The 27184-nt window shown below is 53.0% G+C and overlaps 1 protein-coding gene and 1 long non-coding RNA gene across 3 annotated transcripts; one reads left to right on the forward strand and one right to left on the reverse strand.

The window, feature by feature from the left end:
* Positions 1–832: 832 nt before the first annotated feature.
* LOC120410730 lies at positions 833–5477 on the reverse strand. The gene is made up of 3 exons (XR_005603067.1): positions 5364–5477; positions 4852–4934; positions 833–4769 (listed from the first exon to the last, which is right to left on the reverse strand). It is a non-coding gene; the product is annotated as an uncharacterized LOC120410730 (long non-coding RNA).
* SPARC (secreted protein acidic and cysteine rich) lies at positions 4205–14417 on the forward strand. 2 transcript variants are annotated; one of them, XM_010399738.4, is made up of 10 exons: positions 4207–4327; positions 10195–10263; positions 10459–10509; positions 10673–10757; positions 11168–11289; positions 11471–11591; positions 11779–11912; positions 12072–12220; positions 12809–12957; positions 13154–14417. In XM_010399738.4, exons 2-10 carry the CDS (start codon positions 10207–10209, stop codon positions 13180–13182), a joined length of 897 nt encoding a protein of 298 aa, XP_010398040.1. In that variant the 5' UTR covers positions 4207–4327; positions 10195–10206; the 3' UTR covers positions 13183–14417. The 2 variants fall into 2 exon arrangements, with proteins under 2 accessions (XP_010398041.1, XP_010398040.1); XM_010399739.4 differs by lacking the exon at positions 10459–10509 and having other exon boundaries at positions 4205–4327.
* The last annotated feature ends 12767 nt before the right edge of the window (positions 14418–27184 follow it).

Genomic DNA, 27184 nt, shown 5'->3' on the forward strand with positions numbered 1-27184 from the left:
TCTCCCAAGCTTGCAGCCCCACACATTTCCAAGTGAGTGAGATGATAATGCAGGGGGAGTTTGAAAGAGGCAGAGGAGAGACCTTCCCCATGGGGCATGGAAGAGCCTTCCACCAGAGAACCCTGGGACAGCTGTGAGAGCCCACACACATCATGGAAAGAGCAAGACATTTCACAGTAAGCCTGTCCTGCTTTCTAGCTCTGCAGCCTGCTCCCAGGCTGTGACTCACTGCAGAGCTGTGCACAGCTGGTTTTCCATCTCCTGCCCTGCTGGCCTCTGGATTACAGCTGAGAATCTGCAATGACATCCACTCCTCCTTCTCCGTCTGCTTCTGACCAGCACCCCAGTGCAGGCACAGGAAAAGACCTTGAGCATCCGTCTGCTCCATCTGAACCAGGCATCAGTCCTATGGCTCAGCTCAGGGGCAGAGTCCCATCCCATCTTCCTTGTCCTACATGAGACACTCTCAGGCATGTTCCCAAGATAGTTTGGGTTCATCCTGCCCTGTGCAGATGGTGCTTTCAGTGGCCCTACATCTGCTTAGTGCAAGCCCAGAGAGCACAGCCCTTCTGCCTCTGATCTGCTTCTGAAATGGAAAAAACCAGAAACCCTCCAGCTGACACACTCCCAGAGAGCAGGAGAGATGGGAAATTCCTGGGATAAGCAGATTCCTGTCTGCTCTGCATTTACTCTCAGCTTTTCCTGAGCTGGGTGCTGGGCTCCCACCCCTGCAGCCATTGACTTCCCCCACACTGCCCTGCACCTGTGAGGAGCTCAGGCTTCAGCCACACACCCAGGGATGAAGGCTTAGCAAATTACATTACCACAGTGGTTCCAGGGCATCCTGTTTATTTATATGCACTTTGGGTTCATTGTTTTGCAGCAGCCTCCACCAGCAATTAATGCAGACACATCCTCTAGAGAAAAACTCATTAGAGAATCCCTCCCAGAGCAGAGGGAAGGAAAGGCTCCTCAGACTGACAAATTAGTGAGCAGAAGATGGCAGGATTATTAATCCACACTTGTATCACTCCCACAGAGCTGCTCACTTGCCTTTTCCCCCATCTCTTACAGCAGAATTGTTCCCCTCTTGGAAAGCAACAGGATTTTCTCAACTGCGCCAGCCCAGATCTGCCCAACCTGGCTCAAAGCACAATGAAGAAATTTGGATTTTGAACAGGGGTTAGCTGGAGTTCAAACCTCACCCCTCCAGACCTCTTGGCTTTGCTGTAAAATGAGCTCAAGCCTCAAAGGGTCTTGCCCTGTTTGCTGTTTCCATCTGAGTTTGTGCAGTCACTTGATCTGGGAGCGAGCCCCGGGAGCCCTGGGGTTCATCCACTGTGCCCAAAGCACCCACTGGCACATGGTCAGGAGCCTGAGCTGGACCTGCTGCAGCCCTACCAGGGCTCCCAGGGCTGTGGAGGCCCCTTGGGCAATCCCCTGCCCATCCGGTGCCCCAGATGGCATAAGACAACTTTCTAAACGTGTGTGAGGTCCAGTTTTCCTCCTGATAGCCTGACACCAAAATCTCCTCTTTGATGACCCCACTAAGCCTTACAAGAGTGGAAAGGACTTTCCAGGAGTTCCTTTGCAAGCTCTCAGTTGCTTCTGGAGCTTTTTAAAGCTGCTGAGTTTAACGAGCCAGCCAGTTGCTGCAGGCTCTTGTTTCCCCCTCCGTGTGGTCCCCCTGCATCCCACCGCTGATGCCTGGCAGTGTGTCCTTCCCAAGGTGCAGGACCCGGCTGCCCCCACCATGTGCGTGGAGCACCATGAGCACCCCTCACTCCCACCCCGCTGGGCTCACTGGATGAGCTTGGGGGCCATTTCCAGATGTGACTGCATCACTGCTTTTTGCTTTCGCTCAGACCCAGGGTCTAAGCCACCACATCCATAAAGAAATCCCTGCTATAATTATCTCCATGGCACTATCATTTGTCTAAGCCCTTAGCAGAGGTCTTAGCTTCAGGCTACAGTGCAGAGCAATTGCCACGTTGTCAGTTAGAAAAGTTGTGGTTCCTTTTCTCTTCTTTTTTTTTTTCCTCTCTAAAATTTTTTCCAGATGTCTTTTTTTTTTCCTGAGAAGAACCAGCAGCGGTACAATTTCAATGCGAGTCGTGACTAATCTACTGCAGAGAGCATTCAACAGCTGTGTTCAGCTCCTTGGGATATGAATCAAGCAAATGAAACCTTGGCTTAGGGGATGTGTGACCTCTGGAGCCAAACTGGACCTACAAGTGGCGCTGGGCTGCACCTGGGAGCTACGGACACTTGTGGTGGGAGGACAAGGTGCTCCAGCTGGTTGCATTAGAAGGACCCATGGAGTCTTAGACACCATTATAAATCCAGCCTCCCCAGGGACCTGGGAGGGTCACATGGAATATTTATGGATGTGTCTGTGAGTGGTATCAACACCCACATATCAGCACCCAGGGGTGGCTTTTGGGAAGTGTGCAGCCAAGAAAAGAAATGGGTGAAGAAGATTTTCTTCCCTTGTTCTTTGCCACCAGCCTCCTGAGCTGCCTGATCACAGAGATTGACCTGTTCACTGGGAAGTGATGATGGGTTTTCATGAATCCCTCCCCTATCTTTCCCCGCTGCTTTCCCTTTCTGTTGTGTTTATATTTTGTTCCTTGTTTGCCATGGGATGTTTAGTCTTACATCTGATCTCTCACATGCAGCAGAAGTGCTGTAAGAGATACAGATGATGAGAGATACGGAGATGGATGAGGAGTGAGCTGATACAGAACCACAACGGCATCCTACAGAGCAAGGAGGCATCCTACAGAGCAAGGAGGCATCCTACAGAGCAAGGAGGCATCCTGCAGGGCAAGGAGGCATCCTACAGAGCAAGCAGGCATCCTGCAGGGCAAGGAGCCAGCACAGCCCAGAGGTCATCACAGGCCAGTCCCTGTGTTGACATCTAAATCCTCAGCAACATCAGTGGGAAGAGTTAAGCACCCAGGTCCATGTCTCAGCCCCTCTCAAAGATAGCACATAATCACAAGGAATGAACCCAAACCCCAGGCAGCCAAAACAAAACATGATGTTGAATTTTGTTATGGTCTTGGGTGTCCTTCACCCAGCACAATCACACTGCTGGTGCCCAGATGTCCTCAGTCCTGCTGGCTACATGAGACACCATCTTTCCAGCAGCCCCTGGAGACCAGCCCTGGGGTGAGGTTTGATGCCACAGGAGGATCACAAGCTGCAAAGGGCTGGATTATCCACAGGGCTCAGAACAGCCCTGTATGGCACGGAGACACTCTTTAGGGATGCCCAAACTGTAGCAATTTTTGGCTGCTGGCTCTCCTTTGCAGTGCAATGCCATGGCCATGCTGGTTCTGAGGGAGCAGATGCACCTCAGATCCTCTCAGCCATGGAGAGAAGCAAGGAGAGAAGAGCTGGGTTTTCACCCTGAGCATAGAGAGGAACAGATGGGAAAACTCAACTCGAAACAGCTTTGCTGCTTGGCTCCCTCTGGCTGGGCAGCTGCTCCAGCTGAGTTATGATCTGTAAAGTCAAAATACTGAGTGATGTCTGAAGAGACCACTGAATTCAGCTGACTGGCAATTCTGACTGTGGGTTTTGTTCAATCAGTCCAGATCTGCTGGACGATAACCACAGCAGAGAGACCAGCCTGCTGAGAGTCACATCTACCAGCCCAGCATTTCTCTGCCTACTTACAGCATATTTCAGATATGTCTCTATCCTCCACATTCCCTGCGTCATTCTTTCCTCTCCCTCTCCACAAGGCAGTCACAGATATCAGCAGTGTTAGGGGACAGGATGGACGAGCAAAAGCTCTCCCGCTTTCCTCTGCATGCCCTCGAGGATGGGAAACACCAGCTCAGGGAGTGAGCTACTCCGCTGAGAAATGACAGCATTTAACATAATTGCAGCAGGTGAAGTGGTTAAGAGGTGCAAAAACCAAGCAGAGAGCTGGCACTCCCCCATCCCCCCTGCTGTCAGTCCGAGAGGGACAGAGCACTGAAAACTCACGGCAGCAGAGCAGGGAGCTGCTGTGACAGGGACTCTGCTGGGAGGGCTGCGCTGAGGGCTGCTCTGTCCCCGCGAGGGACCCCTTGATCTCCGGCTTGATTTCTCTGGTCTATCCTTTGGAGCCAGGCTGTGCCTCAGGAGGGACTGCCCACTTAGAGGGGGAGAGGAAGAGACGGATTTGGAAAGATAGCGAGGAGGAGGAGGGGGAGAGGCAGCGGGAAACCCAGCCCACCCTTCGGCTTCCTCCTGCCTCCTTCTAAAACCCACAGATTCCTCCAGCCTGTCCAAGAGCCTGAAGTTCCCTCAGCCGTGCTGCCGGGACTGCGAGGTATGGCCCGAGATTCGCGTTTGCCTTTGCTGTGCTTTTCCTCCCGACATGGGGGTCCCCACAGCCCGGCTCGTGGGGGACCCTGGCCAGGGTAGTGTGTCCAGGGTAGTGTGTCCAGGGTAGTGTGTCCAGGGTAGTGTGTCCGGGGAGTGTGTCCAGTGCTCGCAATGCATCACTCGGGATGGGGAGCTGGACGCTCTCCACCCCAAGCGGTGCATTTGGAAACTCCTCCTGACTTCACCCCTTTCTCTTCTCTGCAGCATTTCCACTTCTAAACTGTCTCTTACTCAGTTTCGCTGCCAGAGCTTTAATGCTGGCATCTGACTGCAAAGGTTTAACCCGCCCTCGTTCTTCTTTCTCCTCCCTTTTTCCCGTCTGGGTTTTCAGCTGGTGGGTAGTTCCTTAGAGAGATCCGAGAGACCAAGGTCTGGGCACAACCAGCCTGCAGAGAAAATCAGATCTAGTTACGAACAGTCCCCACTAGTCCCAGCCTGAGGTGCGTTGGCAGGTGATGTTTTACTCACCAGAGTATCCAGAGGAAGAACAAAAGAGCTGTCGACTTCATCTCAGCGGTTTTATTTTTTCAGTGCAGCCGGTCTTATTCTTCCTTTGGAAAAAAAAAAAAAAAAAAAAAAAAAGACACTCGGCTTTTTGTTCCGAGCAAACTTTGAAAGCCTTTCAAGTCTGCTGCCCTGGCTTGCCGAACTCTGGCTGATCGACTGTTAGGGAGACGGCGACTGCAGGAGAGGAGGAGTAAAGCTCTTTTGGGGTGGTTTTTTAAGTTTTAGGGACTTGGGTTCGGTCAGGCACTATTTTAGGTCCATACAGAAGAGACAAGGGCTTGCTTCCTTTAAAGGCAGCCGCTGTCCTTCCCGGCCCGGTGACGTGACAGTCTAACTGCTCTTTGTGTCCCTTTTCTAAGAAAGCTCCACTCGGTTGCATCCAGCCAAAAACAAGGAAATTTAACCATTTGGGGGCTGAATTCCCACCCAAACCGAAGGGCAAAAGTTTCAAGTTGGAGCGAAACCGGGCGTACCGGGAATGTCACCGGTGCTCCCGAGCCCTCAGAGAGGACCAACTTGAAACAGCCCAAAAACTCAGCATCCCTCCAAAAGGACAAAAGTTAATTGCAGCCGTTTGTTAGGGTGGATCAGGCGACTTTCAAGGGAAAATGAAAGGCTGTTGCATCCTGCGCAGCAGCAAAAGCCAAGCCATTGTCTGCCACATAGGCAGGAGCAGAGGTGCGGGCGGTGTTGGGAGGGGGAAGAGCAGAAATAAACTTTTCGAAGTTTTTTTCAAGCCCCTCCTTCTACAACACTCTGCTCTTCTATGACTCAGCCCCAGAGGAATGTCGGCTCCCATGGAAACCTTTTCTGGGTCCTCTGGTCCGAAGGATGTCAGGGCTGTTATCGCTGGAGCGCCTGTGGCAGGGCAAGTCCAGGGAATGCTTTGGAGATGGTTTGCATTTTTGCAGAACATTTATCGGACAGTTTATTCTCTCCCTCCTTTGTGGAGCTGTGCGGGATCAGCTGGTTACATCCCCCGGGAGCCGGAGGGACCTCTGGCACCTGGCACTAAAATATCCGGGCTCCTTTTGACACTGCCTTAGGTCCAGCCCACACAAAAGAAAAAGCTCAGGCAGGACAGCAAAATTCTGTCTCACCTGTCTGCACAGAGCTCATCCATGAGCCGCTGCCTGCAGACCCCGGCTCGTCCAGGCACTTTTCTTTGTACTAATTTGATTGTTTTCCAGTATGGATTCAGTCTGCAACCTGGAGAAACTACGGCAGCTTCAGCACACAGCTGTGATGGGCTCTTGCCGTTGTATCAATAAGCCCTGTAAGATCTGGAACATTTCCTAGTTCAATCAGAGCTGCTCAGCCCCCAGCATAGGGAATGGGTTCACACAGTGCTGGGGTGTAGCCGTGTCTCTGCTGACTCTGCATGGGCACATGGAGTAGGTAGATTTCTTCCCCACCGTGTTTTACTTGGAGTGTGTAAATGCGTGTGTGAGCTAAAGGGAATTGCACTTCCATCTAAACCTTCCATGGCTATCTGAGCCTGCACACTGCGTGAGAGGGGTCTGTGCAGGTGGCAGGAGCCAGGCTGGCTTCTGCCCACTCCCCTGCCCTGCTCCCCAGGCACCCAGGGCAGCTGCAGCACATCTGGGTGAGCCAGCACCGAACATGCAGGGACCTGTTCAGCAGGGAGCTTTATGGGGACTCACGCAAACAGCTCTGGCTTCAAATGGAATTTTAGCCTGGGAGTGGCTGCTGAGCAAAGCTCAGAGGGTCTTGCTTGCATAGGGAGGTCAGGGCGAGGCAGTGGGGACCCAGCCCTGGCGTTGTGTCTCTATGGGGGTCACACTCGGTCACCCATCTGCACCTTGAAAACTGTGGCCCCAGTGGGCTTTGGCAGAGTCTTTTTCTGGGCCAGTCTTGCCTTTACACTCCGTGTGAGGTGGGGGAATGTCAGCTCCTCCAGAGGCTTGGATGAGCTGTGAGCAGAAGGAGGGTGGGTGCAGGAGACCCTGCTGCCGGGCTGGGCTGCAGGCAGGAGCTGAGGCATGGGAGGGTTTTGCCCAGCCATTGCCCATTCCTGCCTCCAAGGCTGCAGTGGGAGGAGGCAGCGGAGCCCCTCACCCGGGGTTAGCAGGGGTGGCAGCTGGGGTGAGCCCGGTGGCCTCGGGGAGGAGCTGTCAAAGTGGCCAGGCAGAGACTCCTCCCCACGCTAACGTGGCACCCCAAAGGGCTTACGCAACCCTGGACAGGGCCAGCGCCACATGGACCACTTCCCACCATCCATGGAGCCTCTCCTGGAGGCTGCGCCTGCCTCGTCAGTGTCCTCCCCCAACCCACAAAGGCCCCCAGGCTGGGGTCCCCATGAGAGACCCACAGACCCAGTGGCACAGATTCTCCTCTGTGCATCGCTGCGGGGTGTTTTCCCCATCAGGAGAAACCGATGATGGTGCCACAAGCTTGGGGGGAGCGTGGCAAAGAGTTTCCCATAGCAGCTTGCTTTGAGTTTATGGAGGTGCTGAGGGTCAGCCTCAGACCTCTCTACACCCCGTGGTCTTCTTCTTTGGGGTATGCAATGAACAGCTGGTGCTGAGGGCCATCCTGGAAAGGTGAACCACTGAGAGGGGTTTGTGGGAGCCCCCAGACCCTGTTCATAGAGTGACTGGGAGCTGAAAGCCCCATGTAGGATGCAAGTGGGGTCAGGTATTAAAAAGGCTGCGCAGCCCATGGGTCCTGCAGCCCATGCGTGCCCTGTTGTCTCCTCAATTCACAACCTTCAGGAGGGCAGGCCTGAGGAGAGGGTGGTGACCATGCAGCTTCTCTCATTCTATACTCAGCAGCCCTTTCTGTGCTGGTTTCCAGCATCCTGCGAAGTGCTGGTGTCTGTTGATTCCTTTAGGATGCAGAAGGACATAAGTCCCTGCTTGCTAAAATCTTTTTCCCTGTTTTCTTCTGTCCAAAATGACCCCTTGGCTGCACCCCCCTTGCTGCCCTCTGCCCTCCGTGGGGCTCACAAAGCAGTGCCAGCCATTCCCAGTGCAGAGCCCCTCAGGGATCCTCCCAAGTCCCTCCAGCTGGGGGATGGATGCTGAGCTCGTGGTGCGGCCCAGCTGCCTGCTCCAAAGAGCATCCTCTTGGATAGCAGGACCATGGCTGCTCCACAAGGAGGGAGACTTGCACCACGGACCACATTATCCTGATGGAGCAACTCCGTGTGCAAGGCTCCTGAACTGTTATTTCAGGACTTTTGACCACCAGGCATTCAGGAATGACCATTTGCAAGCCAGCCAGGGGCTCACAGACACTGCAATGTCCTCGCTGCACAGCCTTTGCCTCCAAAAGGTTGTCGTTTTATAATAAATTTGTTTTACCATCTAAGGCACAAGACAGCTCTGCAGAACTTGTTTGCTCAGACTTTTTCGTGTTCCTTCTTCCTCCAAACACAACACTGGCAGCTCCAACTGTCTGCTGGCTCCTAGCAAACATGTAATTCCCTGACCCCAGCTTACTGCATGTCCAGACTTTGAAATTCAAGGCTTTTTTAAAGCTTGGGGAAATGATCTAAGATGGCCTTGGTGTGGGGTTGGGTTCTTGTTAGTGCCACCTTCCACATGGGCATGCACTGCCCTCTTCTTCAGGCTGGGCACTGCCCAATGAGCATCACTGAACCTCAGAGCATCTTCCAAAGTAAACAAGACCCTTGGGAGAAGCCCAGGAGGAGCCTTTACAAGTCAGGGGATACCAGCAAGGGGGGAGATGGCCAGAATCACCAGTACTTTTCCACCTCCCTCCCCAAACAACCCTTCCAGGAGTGAAGAACCAGTGATCTCTGCTTGCAAATGCTGGCAGAGCTCACAGAAGCCTCCAGAACAAATCAAGACCAGGGGAAGGGACAGCTCATACCAAGCAGGAGAGGAGGGAGCTGCTCAGCTGCAGCCTTGATAGAGCAAAAGGGCTCATCACCCCCTCCCCACAGCTCCTCTGCCACAGGTCCTTCATGCCACCACAGCAGCCGTCCCCAGCACCCCCTCCCAGCCCTCTGACATCCCAAGGAAGCTGCCATCCATTCCCTATTTTGCACAGACACCCCACTGGGGGCTGGGTGAGGTCCTGAGATTGGAAAGAGGATTTTCTCTGAGTGGCCGAACCATGCTAAGTTCGAAAGCAGAGCCCAGCCTGGCTGGCGTCTCGGCAGCACAGGTTTGGTGTGGTTTTACACCCAGAGAGCTGCTGTGCATGGAAAGGAAAGGATGCAGTGACATCAGATATCCTGGGAGAGAAGAAGAGACCTTGTCCAACACTTTCTGTCCCAGCAAATCCCTCCCTTTGCTGGCGCCAGGGCGGGCTGTGCTGGCCCGGGCGCGCAGGTGGAGCGGAGGAGCACAGGCGGAAGGGAGACTTGGCAGGGGGACAGGTCCCCTCGCTGGCATGAGCGAGAACGGCGGAGTTCCACTGTCCCCGGGGCGGAAGGGAGCGGGCAGCCCTCGCTGCCACTGGCATATTAAGCGGCCAGCTGAGCTCCTCTCCGCCCGCACACAGAGGGGCTCGTCCCTGCCAAACAGGAACCGGGGGGGACAAGGCCAGGGGGATGTCACCAGCTGCGCTCTCCTCCTGGCTCACATCACAGCCACTGTTAGCTGGGCTGCCTCGTCCTACAGAGGCTCTGCAACAGCCCAGACTGGGAAGGTGCAAAGGGCTCATCCTTCTGGAGCTCGTCTCCCAGCAGGACACAACCCCCAAGTGGTCTTGGGTCCCTCAAACCCAGTCTGGGGACCCTCAGATCTGAGCAGGAAAGGGAAAAACAATAGTAGACACCTATACATGTTAGGCTTTGGTATCCCTAGGGACGTCTGTGTCCATAGGGGAAGGGGTTTTCTAAAGGATTTAATTGTCAAGTGCTCTGTCTCATTGTCTCTCTGTTATCTCTTTCCTTCTTCCACTTCCATTTTTCCTCTGATTGACAAATAAGATGATAGAGCTTCATTCCTTTTACCTGGCACTCATATCAGGGGATTTCTAACATGAAAAATATGGGGTGATTTGTAAAAAAAAAGCCTCCAGAGAAGGAAAGACCCAATTTGACTGTGATTTTCCTAAAGGCATCCAGGAGAGCAACAGACATCTAAACCCCACTGTCTCATTTTGCAAAATCAAATGAATTTATCTTGGAAACACGATTTGGCCCAAGATTTTGGCTAGAAGAGCCATCATGTGGGTCTGTAATGCTGAACAGACGAGGCAGGAAATGGAGAGAACGCCCTTCTTGAAGTGTCTGAGTGCTCAGCCTGGAGCCCAGTGGCACACAGTGGCCTCCTTCCTCATCCCTCCTTTTCCTCTGCTTTATTCAAGGTCTGCTGAAAGATGAGGGCCTGGATTTTCTTCCTTCTCTGCCTGGCAGGCAAAGCCCTGGCAGCGCCGGTAAGTGAAGGAGACAGCAGAGCCTCTGCTGTCGGGGTTGTCCATCTGGAGTAGCCGATGGGGATTTTCTTTTATAACAAATAAAGTACTGAGGGATGGGGGGCAACTTGAGGGTGGCCCTACTGCCCATTCCAGTGGGTCACCCCCCTTGGGACTGCCCCACGGACCCCCACTCACGGGTCTTTTCCCCTGCAGCAGGAGGCTCTGCCCGATGAGACAGAGGTCATCGAAGATCCCACCACAGAGGTCAGGGGTTCTGTCCCTCCTCCTCACCCACCCCCTCAGCACCACAGCTCTGGGCAGAGCATCCCCAAAGCGCTGGGGAGCCAAGGGGGAGCTGCTCTGCCCCCCAGCAGCTGGGGCTGTGCTCTGTGTGCACCCACAGCAGAAACACCAACCTCTTTTGCAGGAGCCTGTGGGGGCTAATCCTGTCCAGGTGGAGGTGGGAGAGTTCGAGGAACCCACGGAGGATGTAGAGGAGATTGTTGCAGAGAGTAAGTCCCTCTTTCCCTGCCCTCCTGCTGGCAGGGACACCATCCCCTCCCTGTGTGGGGGAGTTTAAGCCACCCCAAACACTGAGGGGCTCCTTTGGGAAGGGCTGTAGCACAAGGACAATGCCAGCCTGGATGCACATTTAAAGCAAAAGAGGCACATGGCCTCTTCCAGCCCTGGGCTCTCTGTAAGCCCATTTTTGCAACAGAAGAATGGCTAAAGAAAGGAGTTCAGGATTAGCTCGAGGGCTAGCATGGACTTCTGGAAACCTTCACATCTTCCTGGTGTGAGAATAGATGCTGGGGGCTGTCCCTGGCGAAGTCTCTGGCTTCCCTCTGTGCTGAGGTGCGCTGAGCATCTCATGGGAGGTGAGCATGTGGCTGGCTCTGACTTTGCTCCCCTCCTGCTGCAGACCCCTGCCAGAACCACCACTGCAAGCACGGAAAGGTGTGCGAGGTGGATGACAACAACTCGCCCATGTGTGTGTGCCAGGACCCCTCCAGCTGCCCCACCACCGCCGGCGTCTTCGAGAAGGTGAGGGCAGCAGCTGCTGGGTGGCCCAGGGCAGGGAGGGACCCACATGGGCTTTGCCAGATGGAGACAGAGTCAGGGTGGCTGGTGAAGAAGGAGCCATTGCCCACCCCAGGAAACAAGTCAGACATCTCGTTTGGAGGCTCTCCCTGCCTCTCACGCAGCATCTGCCCTTCCTGTGCAGGTCTGTGGCACTGACAACAAGACCTACGACTCCTCCTGCCATTTCTTTGCCACCAAGTGCACCTTGGAGGGAACCAAGAAGGGACACAAGCTGCACCTGGACTACATTGGGCCTTGCAAATGTAAGTGGGGCCAAACCCTCAGACAACGGGATCCCTAACTGGGCACACCCCCACCATGTTCACAGTTTGAGGGAGAGCAAAGGTCCTGGCAGGCTCGGGGCTGAGGTGGGAGGGCACTGGGGCTGCATGTCCAGGGTGTGGAGCTGCATGTCCAGATGCTGCACTGACCACTGTGTATGACTTGCAGTCATCCCTGCCTGCCTGGACACAGAGCTCACCGAGTTCCCCCTGCGCATGCGGGACTGGCTCAAGAACGTGCTGATCACCCTGTACGAGCGCGACGAGGACAACAACCTGCTGACCGAGAAGCAGAAGCTCAAGGTGAGGGACAGGGGAGGCAGTTCACCCCTGCAACGGAGCCAGCACAGACAGGGAGCCTGTCCACAGTGACCTGTGGGATCCCTGTAAAGTCCCTCCCAAGGTCCCCCCTTGCACCCCATTTCCCTGCTGACAAGGTCTCCCCGGCCTCTCCCATGGCAGGTGAAGAAGATCCATGAGAACGAGAAGCGCCTGGAGGCTGGTGACCACACCGTGGAGCTCCTGGCCCGGGACTTTGAGAAGAACTACAACATGTACATCTTCCCCGTGCACTGGCAGTTCGGGCAGCTGGACCAGCACCCCATTGATGGGTGAGTGCCAGCAGAGCAGGACAGAGACCCCACCATTTCTTGCCCAAGGATCAGAGTGATTCGGCAGTAGAAGGTGCCAAGGCAGGCTGGAGATGTGACACAAGTGGGTGGCTGGTGGCAGAGTCACATCTTGCAGAGGTTGTGGCAAACCAGGCTGGGGTAGAGGCACCTTTGCCTCCTGCAACCAGCTCTTCTGCAGGCCTCCCCCAGCCCCAGCTGCTCCCACCTCCCTTGGGTGTGGAGTTTCTCTCTTCTCAGATTTACTGTTCTATGATAGTCCCCCAAAATATCATAGTCCAAAGGCCCCGGGATAACTGCAGCAGCTGAGATAGCAGCTGCTGGCTTAGCTGTGGGCTGGAGATGGGCATGAGAGTGATCACACACGTGGGCCTGTGGGGTGGGGGCAGCTGGCAGGGACCCCCAGCTGGTGGCTATTTCATGACCAGCACAGCCAGCTGCAAAGGCAGACACCAGTCTTGACCCTGGTGACACTTAGAGGCTGATACTGGGAGGGCACTGGGACAGCAGCCAAAACAGAGAGCTGGGGCGAGCATCTGCCCTCCTGTGACCACGTGGTCACCTTGGCAGGTACCTGTCCCACACCGAGCTGGCCCCGCTCCGTGCCCCCCTGATCCCCATGGAGCACTGCACCACTCGCTTCTTCGAGGCCTGCGACCTGGACAACGACAAGTACATCGCCCTGGAGGAGTGGGCCAGCTGCTTTGGCATCAAGGAGCGTAAGTGCTGAGGAGGGCAGGAATGGGGGTGGAGGGGAGACTGAAGAGCACCCCCAGAGCCCCCACTCTGGCTGAAGCAATGCATTACAGCCTGCCCTGGGTGAGGGAGAGCAGGGGGGAGTGGGGAGGGTGCAGGAACAGTGGGACCCTGGCACCATCCACCTCCTGACTTTGTCTCTCTCTTTTCCTTCCACAGAGGACATAGACAAGGACCTTGTGATCTAAACGCTCGCCTTCCTGCTCTGCTGCCAACTTTGTCATGTTTTAACCTTCCCACTTCCTTTGGTTTTTAAATTGCTTTTGTTTTGTTTTGTTTTTCCCCTGGGAACAAGGTGCTAATATAGGTCTAAACATACGTAGTAACGGTGCTAAGAGAAATAACAGTCCTCCTTCATAGCCTTATCTATCACCACTAGATTACTCACCCAGCTGTTTCCACATGTTCTTACCAGCCTTTTCTCTCTCTGATGTGTCTTTACCACGGACTGTTCCTGTGCTAAATATCCGATCTGCGTTGGCATCCGCTCTCGGATCGGCTTCTCCTAACTTCTCGCTAACAGCACGTTCCTGGACATGTCAGACACAAAACCCTCTCAGCTGATTCACCGCCCCAGTCACAGATGCCAGCGAGGGAAGGCAGAGCCAGAGGATGTAGGAGGATTGGGTTCTCAAGCAGAGCAGCTGCAGGTGACATTGTGGCCACCCAGCTCATGGTAGGAAGGATGGAGAGGGGTGAGAAAGACGGAGTGGTAGGATTTTGTTTTCCCTTTTTTTTTTTTATTTTTCCCTCCCATTCCCAGGGCTTGAATTTAGCAGTTATTGGGCACAAAAAAAAAAAAAAAAAAAAAAGAAAAATCAAACAAGTGAATAGGGAAGTGCACAGAATTTCAAACAAGTAAGATGAAATGATTCCCAACCTGTAAAATCGTCTTCAATAATAAAGGTTTGAAAGTGCTACATGCTTCACCATCACTCAATGACCACGCTGCTGTCGTGTTTTCTGTGCTAGATGGGGTGTGTGTGGCTCACCTTGACCTTGTGATTCAGCTGTAGGTGAGATAAAGCTCTTGGCTCTCCCCAGATCACCGTGCCCATAAGCACTGCTCACCCCTCTGCCTTGGCTGTGCTTAAATTCCAGCCCTGCTCTCCCAGGGAAGCCGTGTCACACTTGGAAGGAATGTTTCTGCCCAGAAAGTGGCATATTTGCCACATGCTCGAGGGAAAGGCTGTAATATTTTTTTCCTCTTGTGGATTTAAGGGATGCAAAGGATGGAAGGGAAAAGGTATTTGGATTTTGCTTTATAAGAGAGGGTCCTGACAGGAGCAAAGTGATGGTTAAATCTCCCAGGCTGAGAACTCTTTTTTTACCTCTGAATGTTCCCCGTGCCTTATATTATTAAATTCCTGCCACAGTGTGAGCAACCTCATGAGTCTCTGTAATAAAAAATATTGATTTGAAACACTGACAATAAACCAGACTGCAATGTTCCTCTGTTTCATCCCATCCTGGTGAGGGGGGTTGCCCCCTCAACACCAACCTCATGGGTTCAAATTGTTACCACAGGTCTCCCAGCCCCAGAAAAGGTTCTGGTCCAAGGTAAGCTGAGGTGCTTCTGCCCATTCCAGCCCATCACTGCAAAGGGCTTGGGGAATATCAGATGAGTAGCATGTGGGTGGAGATGGGGTCACTGCAGCAGCCAGCACAGACACTCATGTGGCTCTCAGGCCCTTGCTTTCATCAGCAATAAGATCCCTGGGAAAGGCAAAAAGGCACAACAGTAGGAAAATAAACACCCCCATTTGCATGGGCTAAAAATAGCCAAGTTGCAAGAGCTCTGGCTCAGCTGTGAAGTCCCTGTTGACAGCCCCTGTGGGATGAGCTGCGCTCCCAGTGGAGCTGTCGGGTCAGATCCTGCACAGGGTCACTCCCAGCTGCCCAGAGCCCTGGGCAGATCCCACAGGAGACAGTCACTCTGCAGTGTATTGCCAAGGTGTTTCACCCCAGTGGGAAAGCTGTTGCCCAGAGTGGCCAGGGGAGGGTTTTCTACCCCTGCCTTGAAGCACAGCACCCATTCCACCTGGCCACACTGCTTCCCAGGGCTGTTAGCCAAAGGGGGGTTCTCAATGGAGACACAGTGAGTGTCTCCCCACCACAGGAGCAGCCTCTGCGAGCAGACCTGACACAGAGAGGGGCACCACCACCCATGACCCCTGCAAGAGCCAGCTGGATGTGACCCACCTCCAGGCCTGGAGAGTTGTTGAGAGAAGGTTTGGGCAGGAGAGAGGACAGGAAGACAGGCAGGGGCTGGAGAAGATCAGCCATCCTGTGCAAGCCTGCTTTCCAGTCACTCCCTCTCAGCCAGAAACCCTCATTCCACTCCCCCGCCGAGATGCAGCTGCATTCTTTCCAGCTCAGCCCTCTGCCAGCGCTGCCGGACAGGCACCGGAGCTTCCTGTGCAAGGGAAGGCTTTCCAGCCTTCCTGTCCCCTGCCTTCAGTGCAGGAGTCAGCTCTAAGTCCCAGCAAGCTCAGGAAAGCCAGCAGGAGAGCTGGTTATCACAGCTCTGGAAGGTGATCCATCTCCAGGGCCATGTCCCATCCCATGGGACAATACCCATGTCCCAGCAGTCTGGCAGAGCCCAAAGGAGCCAGTCCAGTGCTATAACAACGTGCAGCTGCCCTGGCTTTAACTGAGCATCAGAATGAGCTCAGGAGGTTGAAGCTGGGGCTCTCTTAACCCTTCGAAGGTCACAGCCTGAAGTATCAAGTGGCTGGAATTTCACTGCCTTGGGGCAAATGCCATACAAGGGGTTATGTCAGGACTTGAGGAATAAGCTGGCCTCTTTGAGCTTTCAGACCTAGACAGTCAGCAAGGGTGGAACAGAACAGCCCTTTCCCTGTTAGAGCCAAAATGGAGCCTTCCCATGCCTGTACAGCAGTAATGAAACTTGCCTGTACTTTCCGAGTGGAAATTCTCCCTGTGGTTAGTGCTGACTGAGGACACAGTTTGCAAACCCAAAAAAAAAAGGAAATAGAAAAATAATAGAGAGATCTGGATCCAAAGCCAGCATCAGCCTGACCCGAATGCTACAGTGCATCTGCAGAGATGGTTCATTTTGGTGCAGTTACTCGCTGAGCCATGTCCTGCACTCAAGAGAGGAAAGATGGGACAGACAAAGATTTCTGTAGAGATTCGTGCCGTCCTCTCTGTTTTCCTGACCCTTACTTTTGTAAGAGAAACAAACTGTGGCATGAATACTGCATTAAGCTTTGTGGATTAAAGGTACAAAATGCAGGTGATGAAAAAGGTGACAAGCCAGGGATCACCGTGACTACTCCAGCCACACACCTGGAGACAGCCTGGACTCAGAGCCTCACTGTCTGCAAGGTGTGGCTGCACCTGGAGCTGCTTCTACTCTAGCTAACAGTGACACTGGAAACCCATGGAATTAAACTCATCCTACAGCAGAGAATCATGGAATCACAGAAAATTCTGAGTTGGAAGGGACTCACAAGGATCATTGAGTCCAACTCCTGGGTCTGCACAGGACAACCCCAAGAATTACACCACGTGCCTGAGAGGCTTGTCCAAATGCTTCTTGAGCTCTGTCAGGCTTGGTGCTGTGACACTCCCCTGGGGAGCCCCTTCCAGTGCCCAACACCCTCTGGATATTCAATAATATCCAACCTAAGCCTCCCCTGATACAGCTTCATGTCATTCCCTCAGGCTCCATGCTGGTATTTCACCCAGGTTCAAGTCTCCTCAGCTAAAATCAGCCCTGCAAAGGAAGATTGAACCATATAACTGAGGGCTTTGACCCGTGTTCAGGTACGCAGGGTGGTGGGGTTGATGGACCTATCATTCCCGGTGGGAATCTCACACACGGGTCTCTCTCCCAGCAGTTCAAGCACACCCAGAATTGCTGCTGAGGGGGGATCTCATCATGGGTCCCCCAGTGCCAGGATCACCTCCACCCCTCTGCCCTGCTCCAGCTTGTGGCGCAGCTTCCAAACTGCCCATATCCCTGCGGAGCATCCTTTTGTCTTAAAATCTCTTACGTATTTCAAAGATGGACAAATTCAGTAAAATCTTGCCCAACCTCCAGCAAAGAGACAACACCAGGGGAAACACTTCCAGGGACGCATCTCCCTGCGGCCGGCCTGGACGGAGGGCAGAGGGGAAGGAAGCGAGCACCCCTCTGCCCCTCGAAACTGTGAGAGGCGCGTCCTCTTCTTCCTCCTCCTCCTGCTCCTCCTGCTCCTCCTGCTCCTCCTGCTCCTCCTGCTCCTCCTGCTCCATCCCCAGCGGCGGCAGCGGCGCGGAGCGGCCAGCGGGGGGAGCGATGTGGCCGGCGATGGAGCGGGGAGGCTCTGCCGGAGCGCGGTGCGGCGGGCAGGTTGTCCCGGGGCTGTTCGGGCGCCGGGCGGGAGGACGGACCCGCTCCCGCATCCCTCAGCCGAGGGCTCTGCCCTTCGCAGCGGAGCGGCTCAGAGCCCTGGTCCCTTTGGGGCTACGTCCCCACGACGCTTGGCTATCCCATCTCATCCCATCCCGTCCCATTTGCTAAATCCTTTCGACATAAAGCAGTGTATCAAGTCTGAGGCTAAGTTTGGCCAGGGGGTCCACTCTGAACCTCATGACTCAAGGGGAGGCTCTTCCTTACCCTTTGCACTCTTATCGTTTTGTACCTCTGGTCTCCAGGCAAATCCCTTTAAGACGGTTCTGATCGATTTTCCCTGTGTATGCTTCATCTGTGTAGGAAGTGACAGAGTGGATGTTAAGCTGCACTTTCACAATCTTACATTAAAACTTTCTTTTGCTGATACCTTTGTCAGTGACTCTTTAGGTGACCTAAGCCACTCATTCATGACACCATCCCACCTCACCGAGAGGGGTCTGAGCCCCCCCAGCCCTTCTGGAGCACAGACCATTTTTCACTCTAAAGGACTCATGGCTTATATGATCCCAAACTTTGTGTTTTGCAGCTCAGTCTGTCTCTCTCAGTACCATTCCCTCTAATTTTTGAACCTACTGTCTGGTTTTAACTTGATTTGATGGAGCATAAAACCACAGCCATGGCATTCCTCAGGGTGGCCTGAGGACACAGAGAGGATGCAGACAGACGGACAAGTACTTCACTGCACAGTGATGCTGAATTCTAACAGGAGCTGGGCTCAGTCTGATGCTCTGGTGCCAAGTTAATTGCACGGTAAGTAATTATTTGTGTCAGGTTTTATCCAGTTTCTGCACTGCCCATGGAGAACTTCCATTACTTTCTATTTTATGTCCTACCTCATAAACCAGGGCCATTTCCCAATTAAGCCCATTTTTTGTCAGGCTCAGTATTGTGCTCCTAATCAAAGAAACACTGATTCCGTGATTCTTGGGAAACAACTCGCCCCAGGACACATTTTTATGTGCATTCCCTACATTTTTCTTAATTTCATATTCCTTTTGATTGCTGCTCCATTTGGACTCGAGAGACTGTACAAGTCTCTTGTTGTTTCTTGTCCAAACACCTCACTGATCACCTTTACTGCCTGGGTTTTGGAGACTCTGCTGCGGTCAGCTCCAGGGCCGAAATTCTCCATGCACAAAGCCAAGCCTGACCGCAGCCTGATGGTGACTGTCTGCGGCTGCCCAGGGCAGTCATGGCACCACAACCATGCCTGGCAGGACAATTCCTGGTGGCTGGGGCTGTACCTGAAACTCACAGGGCTTTTCACAGCCAGAAGCAGTGTCAAACCACCACAGGACTCCTACACTGAGCATCCAGTGCCGACCAGCCAAGTGATGCATTTCCTTCCCATGAAATGAGGGATCTCCTGGAAACTGGAGGCTCTTTCTCCACCAACACTAATGTCCCCAGAAGAGCTGCTTTGGCTCACAAGTGCCTGAACTGGGTGCAGTCTGGAAGCTGGGTTAATATCTGGGCCAAGTATCACCCCTTGTTTGCTGTGCTCCTTCTCCCTGAAGCATCTGCTATTGAGTGCAGAGATGAGTCAGGGCAGACCTTTGGTCTGACCCAGTCCTGCTGCTCTTCTGCACTAACCACACCTGTAATCATGCCCTGTCTGCTTGAGCTTGAGCAGCACGATTCATCCTGCAGGACTCCTGTTGTTTCCTCCTGGTCATGGTGTCCTTAATGAAAACCTTACCTTATCTACCATCAGATATTCCCCCATCACTTGCGAGCCAGCTCCAGGTTTTAGCTCTGGTGTGGATTTTCATGCCCTTCAAAGAGCCGTTCCCTACTCTGAGCACTGCCCACATGCTGTCTGTTTGGTGAGCCTTTATCCTGCTCCACAGGAATAATTTCCTTTTCCTTTACAGCTTGCTCATCCTGGAGTATTTTACTTAACATGTCTTGTTTGCGTCCTTCTCCTTTGCCTGGCAGCTGGCATCGGATGAACTACCTGTGGCAGGAAGAAACATGCTGTAATAATCAGAGGGGAAATCTGGAGGGCTCCAGAGGTTTGCTCCTCTTCAGAGGCAGATGCCCATATCCCCTGCACGTTAACCATAACACAGGGCCTGTGCATGCAGATGTTCTCAAGCCAGTGCTGGCAAACTACAACCCCTGGCCATGGAAACTCATTTCCCCTGGAGATCCTGGCATGGTGGACAGACTGGAATGAGCACAAATTTCCCTCTCTGAAAGAGCAAAAGAGGATGGGAGGAGAAGACCATCCTCCCCTCCTTGGCTGCCTCTGCCTAAAAACTGGCAGGGATGAAAGTGGTGCACACAGAGCTCACACCAGCAAACCCCTGCCTGTGCTGCCCACATGGGCAGCCCTCCAGGGAGGAGAACACGGGTGGGAGCCAAGCAGCCTCTGCAGCCCTCAGCACTGCTGGGCTCAGCCTGGCGCTCCCACACCGCTGTGTCCATCCCTTCTCCCACCTCCTCCAGACCCCATCACCACCATGCAGCTGCAGTGCCACAGCAGTGACCCCTTGGCAGACCCCTGGCTTGTCTCCCCGAGGATGCTCAATTCTGGCTTGAAAAGCCAAATGTTGGCTGAGGAGGAACTCCTTTGGAAAGGAGCTGGGCTGGGATGTCAGGGCACACCTTGCTGCTCCAGCAGCCAGCCCCCCTTCCACAGCCCCAACCTCGGGGCTCTGCTGAGGGCTTCCCTTCTCCTCCACGCTGAAGCCGTGGCTGGCTTCCCTGCTTCTCGCCTCCAGCCGTACCTTTAACATGTGTGGGCAAACCCAGGTTCCTGAATGCAACTCGGTTCAAGCAAAGGTGTTGGGGCACGTTCCGTTTGGGAAAGAAGGAATGATTGAATTGCTGGGGAAAGGCCAGCCTTGGACTGCCAAAGCTGGGAGAGGCCTGGCTTCCTGATCCAGCCCTGTCTGGGAAGGCTTGTGAATGGACCCAGGGAGGAGCCACAGGGACAGAGGAAACAAGATGGGGTTGAGACATGCCCCCTGCTGCAAAAGGTTCCTTCTGTGAGGGTGCCAAAGGATCTGCAAAGAGAGTGAATGAACCTGCCTTGGCATCCCTGCTTCTTTCTAAATGTTTCCTCTTTCCATCCAGGTGGGAGAGCAAAAATCTTCCCCTTCCATGCAGACCAAACTGAGACCACATGGCAGAGCCGTGCTTCACACACACGTGTGCACACCCACGCACAAACAGGGGTTCTTGGGTTATCTGACAAGTTCCTACTTCTTCTTCCATGTTCTGTTCCCTCTCTGCTTCTCCCTGGGCTCAGCTCATCCTTGCACAGCTCCTGCCATCTCAGTGAGTTATACCACAGTCAAGCTGTGTCCAGGTGTTTCTGACTCTTCCCAGCCCCACAGAGAACAGGAGTGGGGCTTGTTAACCCGAGACAACTCTGTGGGTGCCTCTGTCTGGGAGCCATCCATTCAAACCCTCCTGCCAGCCAAACCCCATGTCCATCTCTGCACACCCTCTCCTTGCCTCTGTCCCATCCTGCCAAGCCGGCTCCTCAGAGACACAGATGCTCCCAAACTGGCCCCCACACACGACTGGAGAGCTTCTCTGAGCTTCTCTGAGCACCCCTTTGTCCTGTCCACTTTTCAGCCTGCCTTCTCCAGAACCCAACCAGACTTCCCAGGAAATGCTGGAAGGGATTTTCTGTCTCTCTGTGCTGGGGTTTCCGGGAGCCAGAGAAACCTCCTACATATCTTCAGATCTAAATCACCAGAGACGTGCCAGAGCCAGCAGCCACCCCAGCACTACCCCCATCTCTCTGGAGTGAAGTCAACCTTCCCCCAGAGCTAAACAGGAGGCTCTGCTCCCCACCTCCTTGGCAAGCCCATCGCTCACCCACAGGGGAATATCAGCCTTCATTCTCCTGGCCCTGTCAGTTTCTCCTTCCCCTCTCAGCCCCAGGTGCTGGGAAGGAGGAGGCACTGATCTCTCAGCACGTTTTCCTATCAGGACCCTGCCTGTGACCTCTGCCTACAGACCTGCGGAGGAGCAAGGTTGAAAAACATGAGCACAAATTGAAGGGTGTCAACGTTCCAGCTGAGTTGATTCATATGCAGGCACCCCAGGAATGGGATCAGCTGTGGGGTTCAGCTCTTATCTGAGTACTTTTGGCTTGACCCTGCATTGTTGAAGAAGTGATGGTTGGATTTCTTGTAGATTATTTAGGGTATCAGAAATAGCCTGGCAACAACCTTTTTCTTCCTTGCAGAACTCAGAATTAAGCCATGTGCTGCTTTGGGAGTGGTGAAATGATGATCACACAGGTGATCATTGAAAAAAACACACCGAAAACCTCCACTGACTTCTACTCATTTCCAGTTTTGCTCACTTCCAGTGCCTCCCATTTCTCCTGACCCTGATGATGACAAGTGTGATTCCAGCACTGGGAGGCATTGATTGACCAAGTTCTTCATCCTTTTATTTACTTTCTCATCCACCCACACGTGGCCAGGCTTCGATTCTCTGAAGAATCAGCCCCTTGGCATTCTTGGAGATTCACCTACAGCAATAATCAGCACAGATGCCCTCAGCAGGGTTGAACAGTTTGCGGGAGGGAGTGCTGATTTTTTGGTGGGAATCCAATGAATGATCTCATCCTAGAAAAGAAGCCAGAAATCACCATCTCCACCAGGCAAGTCACGGTGTTCACTGTCACGGTCAGCTGCACAGACCACCCCATGCTCTCTGCAGATGGTCTGTCATGCCTCTCCACCCCTCAGTCCCACCAACACCTCCACCTCCACATTCTTCAGCTTTGATTTCTTGGCAGGAATAGTCAGGACTGCTGTCATGGCTGTGACTGCTATCAGAGCCACTCTGCCACCAAATACCAACTGGACATCAGTAGATGAAAAGTAGAAGAAAACAAGTTCAGTGTCAGAGTAGCAAAACAAACCCCAAAGAAGGTGGCAGAAGCAAGCAGTCTGTCTGATAAGGGCTGGCTCAGCATGTGTGGTGTGGTAGATGCTGCTGGGCCAGAGGCAGATCATGTATCCCTGCAATAGTCCCGTCCCTGCACTGTCCCTTCCCCATTTCCCTGCCCTCGTGCTGGCAGGGCAGCCTGGCCATCATCCACAGAGCTGGGGGCTGTTCTGCACTCCAGGTGTTGTCCCAGTGATGCCTTAAGAACCTAGAAATGGAACAACACACTTTCAAGATATTAGTACAGGAGGTACTGGAAAGATTGGGGTTTATTGGAGGCCTCCAGGGGCAGATATGGAAAATACCCACAAAAGCCCACCCCTACAGGGTGAATACAGTGTTATAAGTTTAGCAAATTAGCGTAAGTGACAAAAATCACCAATTAGAGACATGAGAGATGAGGTAATTCCTCCCCAGTCCAAGCCCTTCTAAATCCTCCTCCCTCAGATGGGATTAAACTTTGTTGATGAAAATGTGTCTCGAAGAGCTGGTTTTTAGCCTTGGCTCCCAGAAAGATTGGGGCTTTAGAATGTGTTTTGTCTTTCTGCCTAGGAAAATACTGAAGCTAAGCGACAATAATAGACTACAGAGCTACAAATACATGTGTAAAGAATACAGAGAATATATAAAAGGAAAAGGCAAAAATCAGTAGGGCATCACCAGTCACCCCTTCTTTCCTTCGTTGTGGCACTTCCTTAGCAGGTCCAGGCAGCAGCAAATCAATGGCACCACGCTGGGGCACCATGACTCTGCTGAAGTCCTCAAGATGTCCCTTCTCAGCCCTGTGGGAGGAGGCCAGCAATGCCATGACTGATCAGCACCTGATTTAATTTCTCACCTGAGCCCCCTCCTGCCTCTAAGTCCCTTCCTGTCTGCCTCCCAGCTGTGTTTTCTAAAAAGGGGCTACAGGTTCTGTCTGTGAAACACAGGAGCCATCCAGCTCCTCCGATGGTCACTCAGCCTCCATCCATCACGCTGCAGCCACAGCTCTACTTTAGACCGAGCCCTCAGGCTTTGGCTTGCTGAAACAGCCTGCTCACCTCCTGGAAGCAATGAGACAGAGCACCCTGCCAAGGTCATGGAGAGGGCAGGGAAGAGATGAGGTTTGTGCCTGTCCACAGACACCCGTCGCAATGCTCCCACTGCCAGCGGGTCAGAGGCTCAGGCTGGATGGGAAGAGATCCCTCCTCAAGGTCCCTCCCTGTCTGCAGCAGGGATGCTCCGTGGTGCAGTGGGGCCCACCTGCCTCTCACACATGTCCATCCTCTTAGAGAGATCTCGTCTTTGTTCTCTGTACCCCTGTGACATCTTTCTTCCCCTCCTCTGTGTGTCTCCATACAGACCTCCAGACCTCTGGCTCTTCCTTCCAGACTCTACCACATTCACCATCTTAATTCTGCATTCCAGTGCCTCTTGCCACAGCCACCCATTTCACACATCTCATCTAATTATTTCTGCTCTATTTCTGTCACTCACCAGCACATCCCTCACTGGCTCCACTTCCCTCCCCAGTTCCCCAAAAACCACCTCCACCCCCCTTCCATCTGTTCCCAAGTGTACTCTCTGCCCACCTCCACCCACAGCTTCCACAGCACTGCCTACCTCACACGTGGCTTTCCATGCCCACCTTCAGCCCTCCCATCTTCAAACTCTTTAGGAGGGCATGGAGCCACCAGAAGAGGTTCTGCCCTCCTGGAGGGAAATCAGCCTGACCCAGATCCCCTTCCACGAGTGTAAGAGCCAGCCAGAGGAAGAGCTACTTTGGAGGGTGCCTCCCTTTGGTGGGAGGAATTGGGGTCCACAGGCAACAGGTTTTGGTTTCCTGGGCTGGAAAGGTCCTGTGGGACCTCCTACCTTCCCTGCCTACCAGACAACTCTTTCCAGATAGCCCAGGGTACCCTCTGCTGAATGTGGTGCAGCTCCTTCTCTTTGTTTCTTTTCCAAACCTTTGCAGTACCTTTGTTCCCTGCAGATTTCAAATTGCTGAAAGATTTATAAGACCGCAGTAAATCACAAGATGCAACACCCAAACAGGGGCATTAATTATCATCACAAAGGTATTAAACATACATCCAAAAAGAGAGGGGGACTGCTCATCTCTTCGTGGGTATAATTCCCTGTTGATGTGTTTGGGTACATCTCTTCCCCCCACCCTGCATATTTGTATACCAGTGCATGAATTCATCTTTGAAGGCTTTACAAGAATGTGTAATCTCTGCCTTTTATGTGCTTCCTTATCTTTTCTCATCTCGATTAACAGGCCTCCCCTTCAGTCATGTTCATGTTATGCCATGAAAGGCATCTGTGCACATACATGGAGAGGAGCATAAACTGCTGTTTACTACCTCCAGATGTATTTCCACATAAATATATTCTGCATCAACGCCTGCTTTTGCACCTTGCAGAGATGTTTTGACACACGTGTGTGCTATGTGTTTATTCCATGTCCCTAAAACCACTCATTTCTGTACATGCACAGCTTTGGCATGGTTTTCTCCACTGCTGGTGTCATATCCTTGGATCAGCACCATTCCCCACCAACCTGCCCCAGCCTCTGCATCCTGGCTGCCCAGCAGAAGAGAAAGCAGAGATGTGAAGAAGACCTGGTGTATTTTCCAGGTCACTTATTTTATTTACAACACCTACCTTAGGTTAGCCTAAGATGCCCAACCAGCTTTGAAGGCAATCCCTTGATCCTAAAAACACCCAAATGTCTGTGTTCTTTCCCTTGGAATTAACTCTGCCTTCAGAGTTGGCTCTCATCAAAGGCCCTGGCAGAGAACAGAATTTCCCTCACCTTCAGTTTACTGTCTCCTGAGCCCCACACAGGTCCACATGTCTCTTTAAGAATAAAAGCACACTCAGGAAGGTTGACTCCTCTGTAACACCACAACCTGCGGTCACTTTGCCTTTGTCCTCTGTTCACACAGTCCATACATGCACAAATCCACCGCAGAAAAAGACTTTGGCCAGGTGAGGAGTTCCCAGGGTATTTGTCCATCTGGCATTCACATGCCTGCTGAAAACCCATGCTCCCAGTGCCTTGCTGGTCCATTCCTGTACAAACAAGAGCAAGCTGTGTCCATGCTGTTGTTGTTTCCACGTTCCCTACAGCCATTCTGCCCTCGGGTAATTTTGGACAGAAGCACTTTGGAAATTATAAACCACAGGGTAATATAGAGGGCCCTTTCAGTGCTGCTGGCAGCCAGGCTTTCTGTTCCTCATCCTTAGTGATTTCAGGTATGAAGAGGAAGGAGGTAAATCAGAGATACCAGAACTTGTGAGGATCCACATACTCTCCTGTTCTGCCAGAAAACAAAGAGCAGAAGAATGTCAAATCCTGCAGCCAGGAAGCAAATATCCCTGCTGTGCACCGTGGGGCTCGTGTCCATGCACACACTCTCTGCTGGACACACTGGGCCACATTTGGAGCCAGCCTGGCCAGCAGGCACACCAGCTGCCACAGGAAGCCTCCCAGCCTGCCCCACTCTCCAGGAGTGCTGCAAGCTTTGGCTCAAGGCACATTTTGTGAACTAGGACCTGCCCCTCGCTTTACACCAGCCTTGGCACTTATGCTGATGGATGTTCTGCTTCCCAGGACTCACAGCCAGAGACACAGCACAGGCCCAGCACAGTCACTGAGCACCTGCTTCACCCCTGAAACTGCATCCCCCTGAGGAGAGCACAGCTCAGCAGGTAGTTCCTGTTCACCTTAAACCCCTTGAATTTAGTGGTTTGAAGCCACCCTGAATCACGACCCTCAGCAGTTCAGTCAGAACAAGTGGTCAGCTGATGGCTCTTCCCCTCCCCTGAGGATTCAGTCACAACCACGGATACCTGACGGGTCCTTGGTGCAGGAGCTGCAAAGGCTGATCTGATCTGCCCTGGGATGGGCTCCTGAGGGCACAGAGAAAACTGTGCATAGTCAGGGGGCTTGGCTCTCCCCCTTCCAGCTCAGCATGCCCCATGTCTCCCTGTACCCAGCCCAGGGAGCTTCCACAGGTGCCCACAGAGTCCCACTCCACTGCATTTTCCTGTACTGCTCTGTCCTTTCCTGTCTGCTGCAGAGATACATTCCCTCCTAATCCCTTTATAATTTCTCCCATTAACACAACATGCTGCTTTTGCAGAAGACAATCCTTTCCAAGTGCCTAACAAAGCAATGCCCGGTAATTTTCTATTTATTTGGGAATCCTGCATGTTGCTGAAATACCCCGAGCTCTGCTAAGGACTGGCAGGGAGCGCATGGTAGTGTCTAAAGTAGAATTTCCTCTATAACCAGCTTAGGGAGCATTAAGAGCATATTAATAGCAATCTGGGCCTGGCTGAGGATCAGCCAGTACTGATCCACACCTGAACACCTCACGCTGCCACGCTCCCCAGCAGCAGCCCGAGCAGAAGAGGCGAAGTGCATCGACATGGAGGGGTGTGTTCCCAGCTGCAGCCAGCCTGGGCTCCTCGCGCCCTGGGGCTGCAAGCATGAAGTTCTCCAGACTTAAAACTGGGTGAAACACTTGGCCCCGAGCTTATCTGAGAGCAGATGTGCATCTGGAGTGGCTCTGTGCAAGAGCCACAGCCCCTGTGCCTTTGCTCAGCTTTGAAAAATGTTAAATGAAGAGACAAGGGGTGGACAGCAAGAGAAGCACCTCAACCAGCTGTGTGCATTTAGTGACAACAGAGCAAAAGAGAGGGAGCAGGATCTGTCCTCTGAGCCCAGAGCAAGACATTAAGCAGCACATTGTGCCCTTCATCATGCTCCTACAGCTCTGTTCAAGCTGATCTCAGCCAAGCAGAGCTCCAGCTGAGGCACTGGGATGCCTGAAGAATTACCCCTCCCTGGCTGTGCA

Source organism: Corvus cornix, chromosome 13, assembly GCF_000738735.6.
Source record: "Corvus cornix cornix isolate S_Up_H32 chromosome 13, ASM73873v5, whole genome shotgun sequence".
Lineage (NCBI taxonomy): Eukaryota > Metazoa > Chordata > Aves > Passeriformes > Corvidae > Corvus > Corvus cornix.

Excerpts from the sequence above, each read along its gene's own strand:
- SPARC (XM_010399738.4), top strand. The coding sequence starts at position 10,207 with ATGAGGGCCTGGATTTTCTTCCTTCTCTGCCTGGCAGGCAAAGCCCTG. Across the intron at positions 11,290-11,470 it reads CCGCCGGCGTCTTCGAGAAG|GTCTGTGGCACTGACAACAA; the intron begins GTGAGGGCAGCA and ends CTTCCTGTGCAG. Across the intron at positions 12,221-12,808 it reads GACCAGCACCCCATTGATGG|GTACCTGTCCCACACCGAGC; the intron begins GTGAGTGCCAGC and ends TCACCTTGGCAG.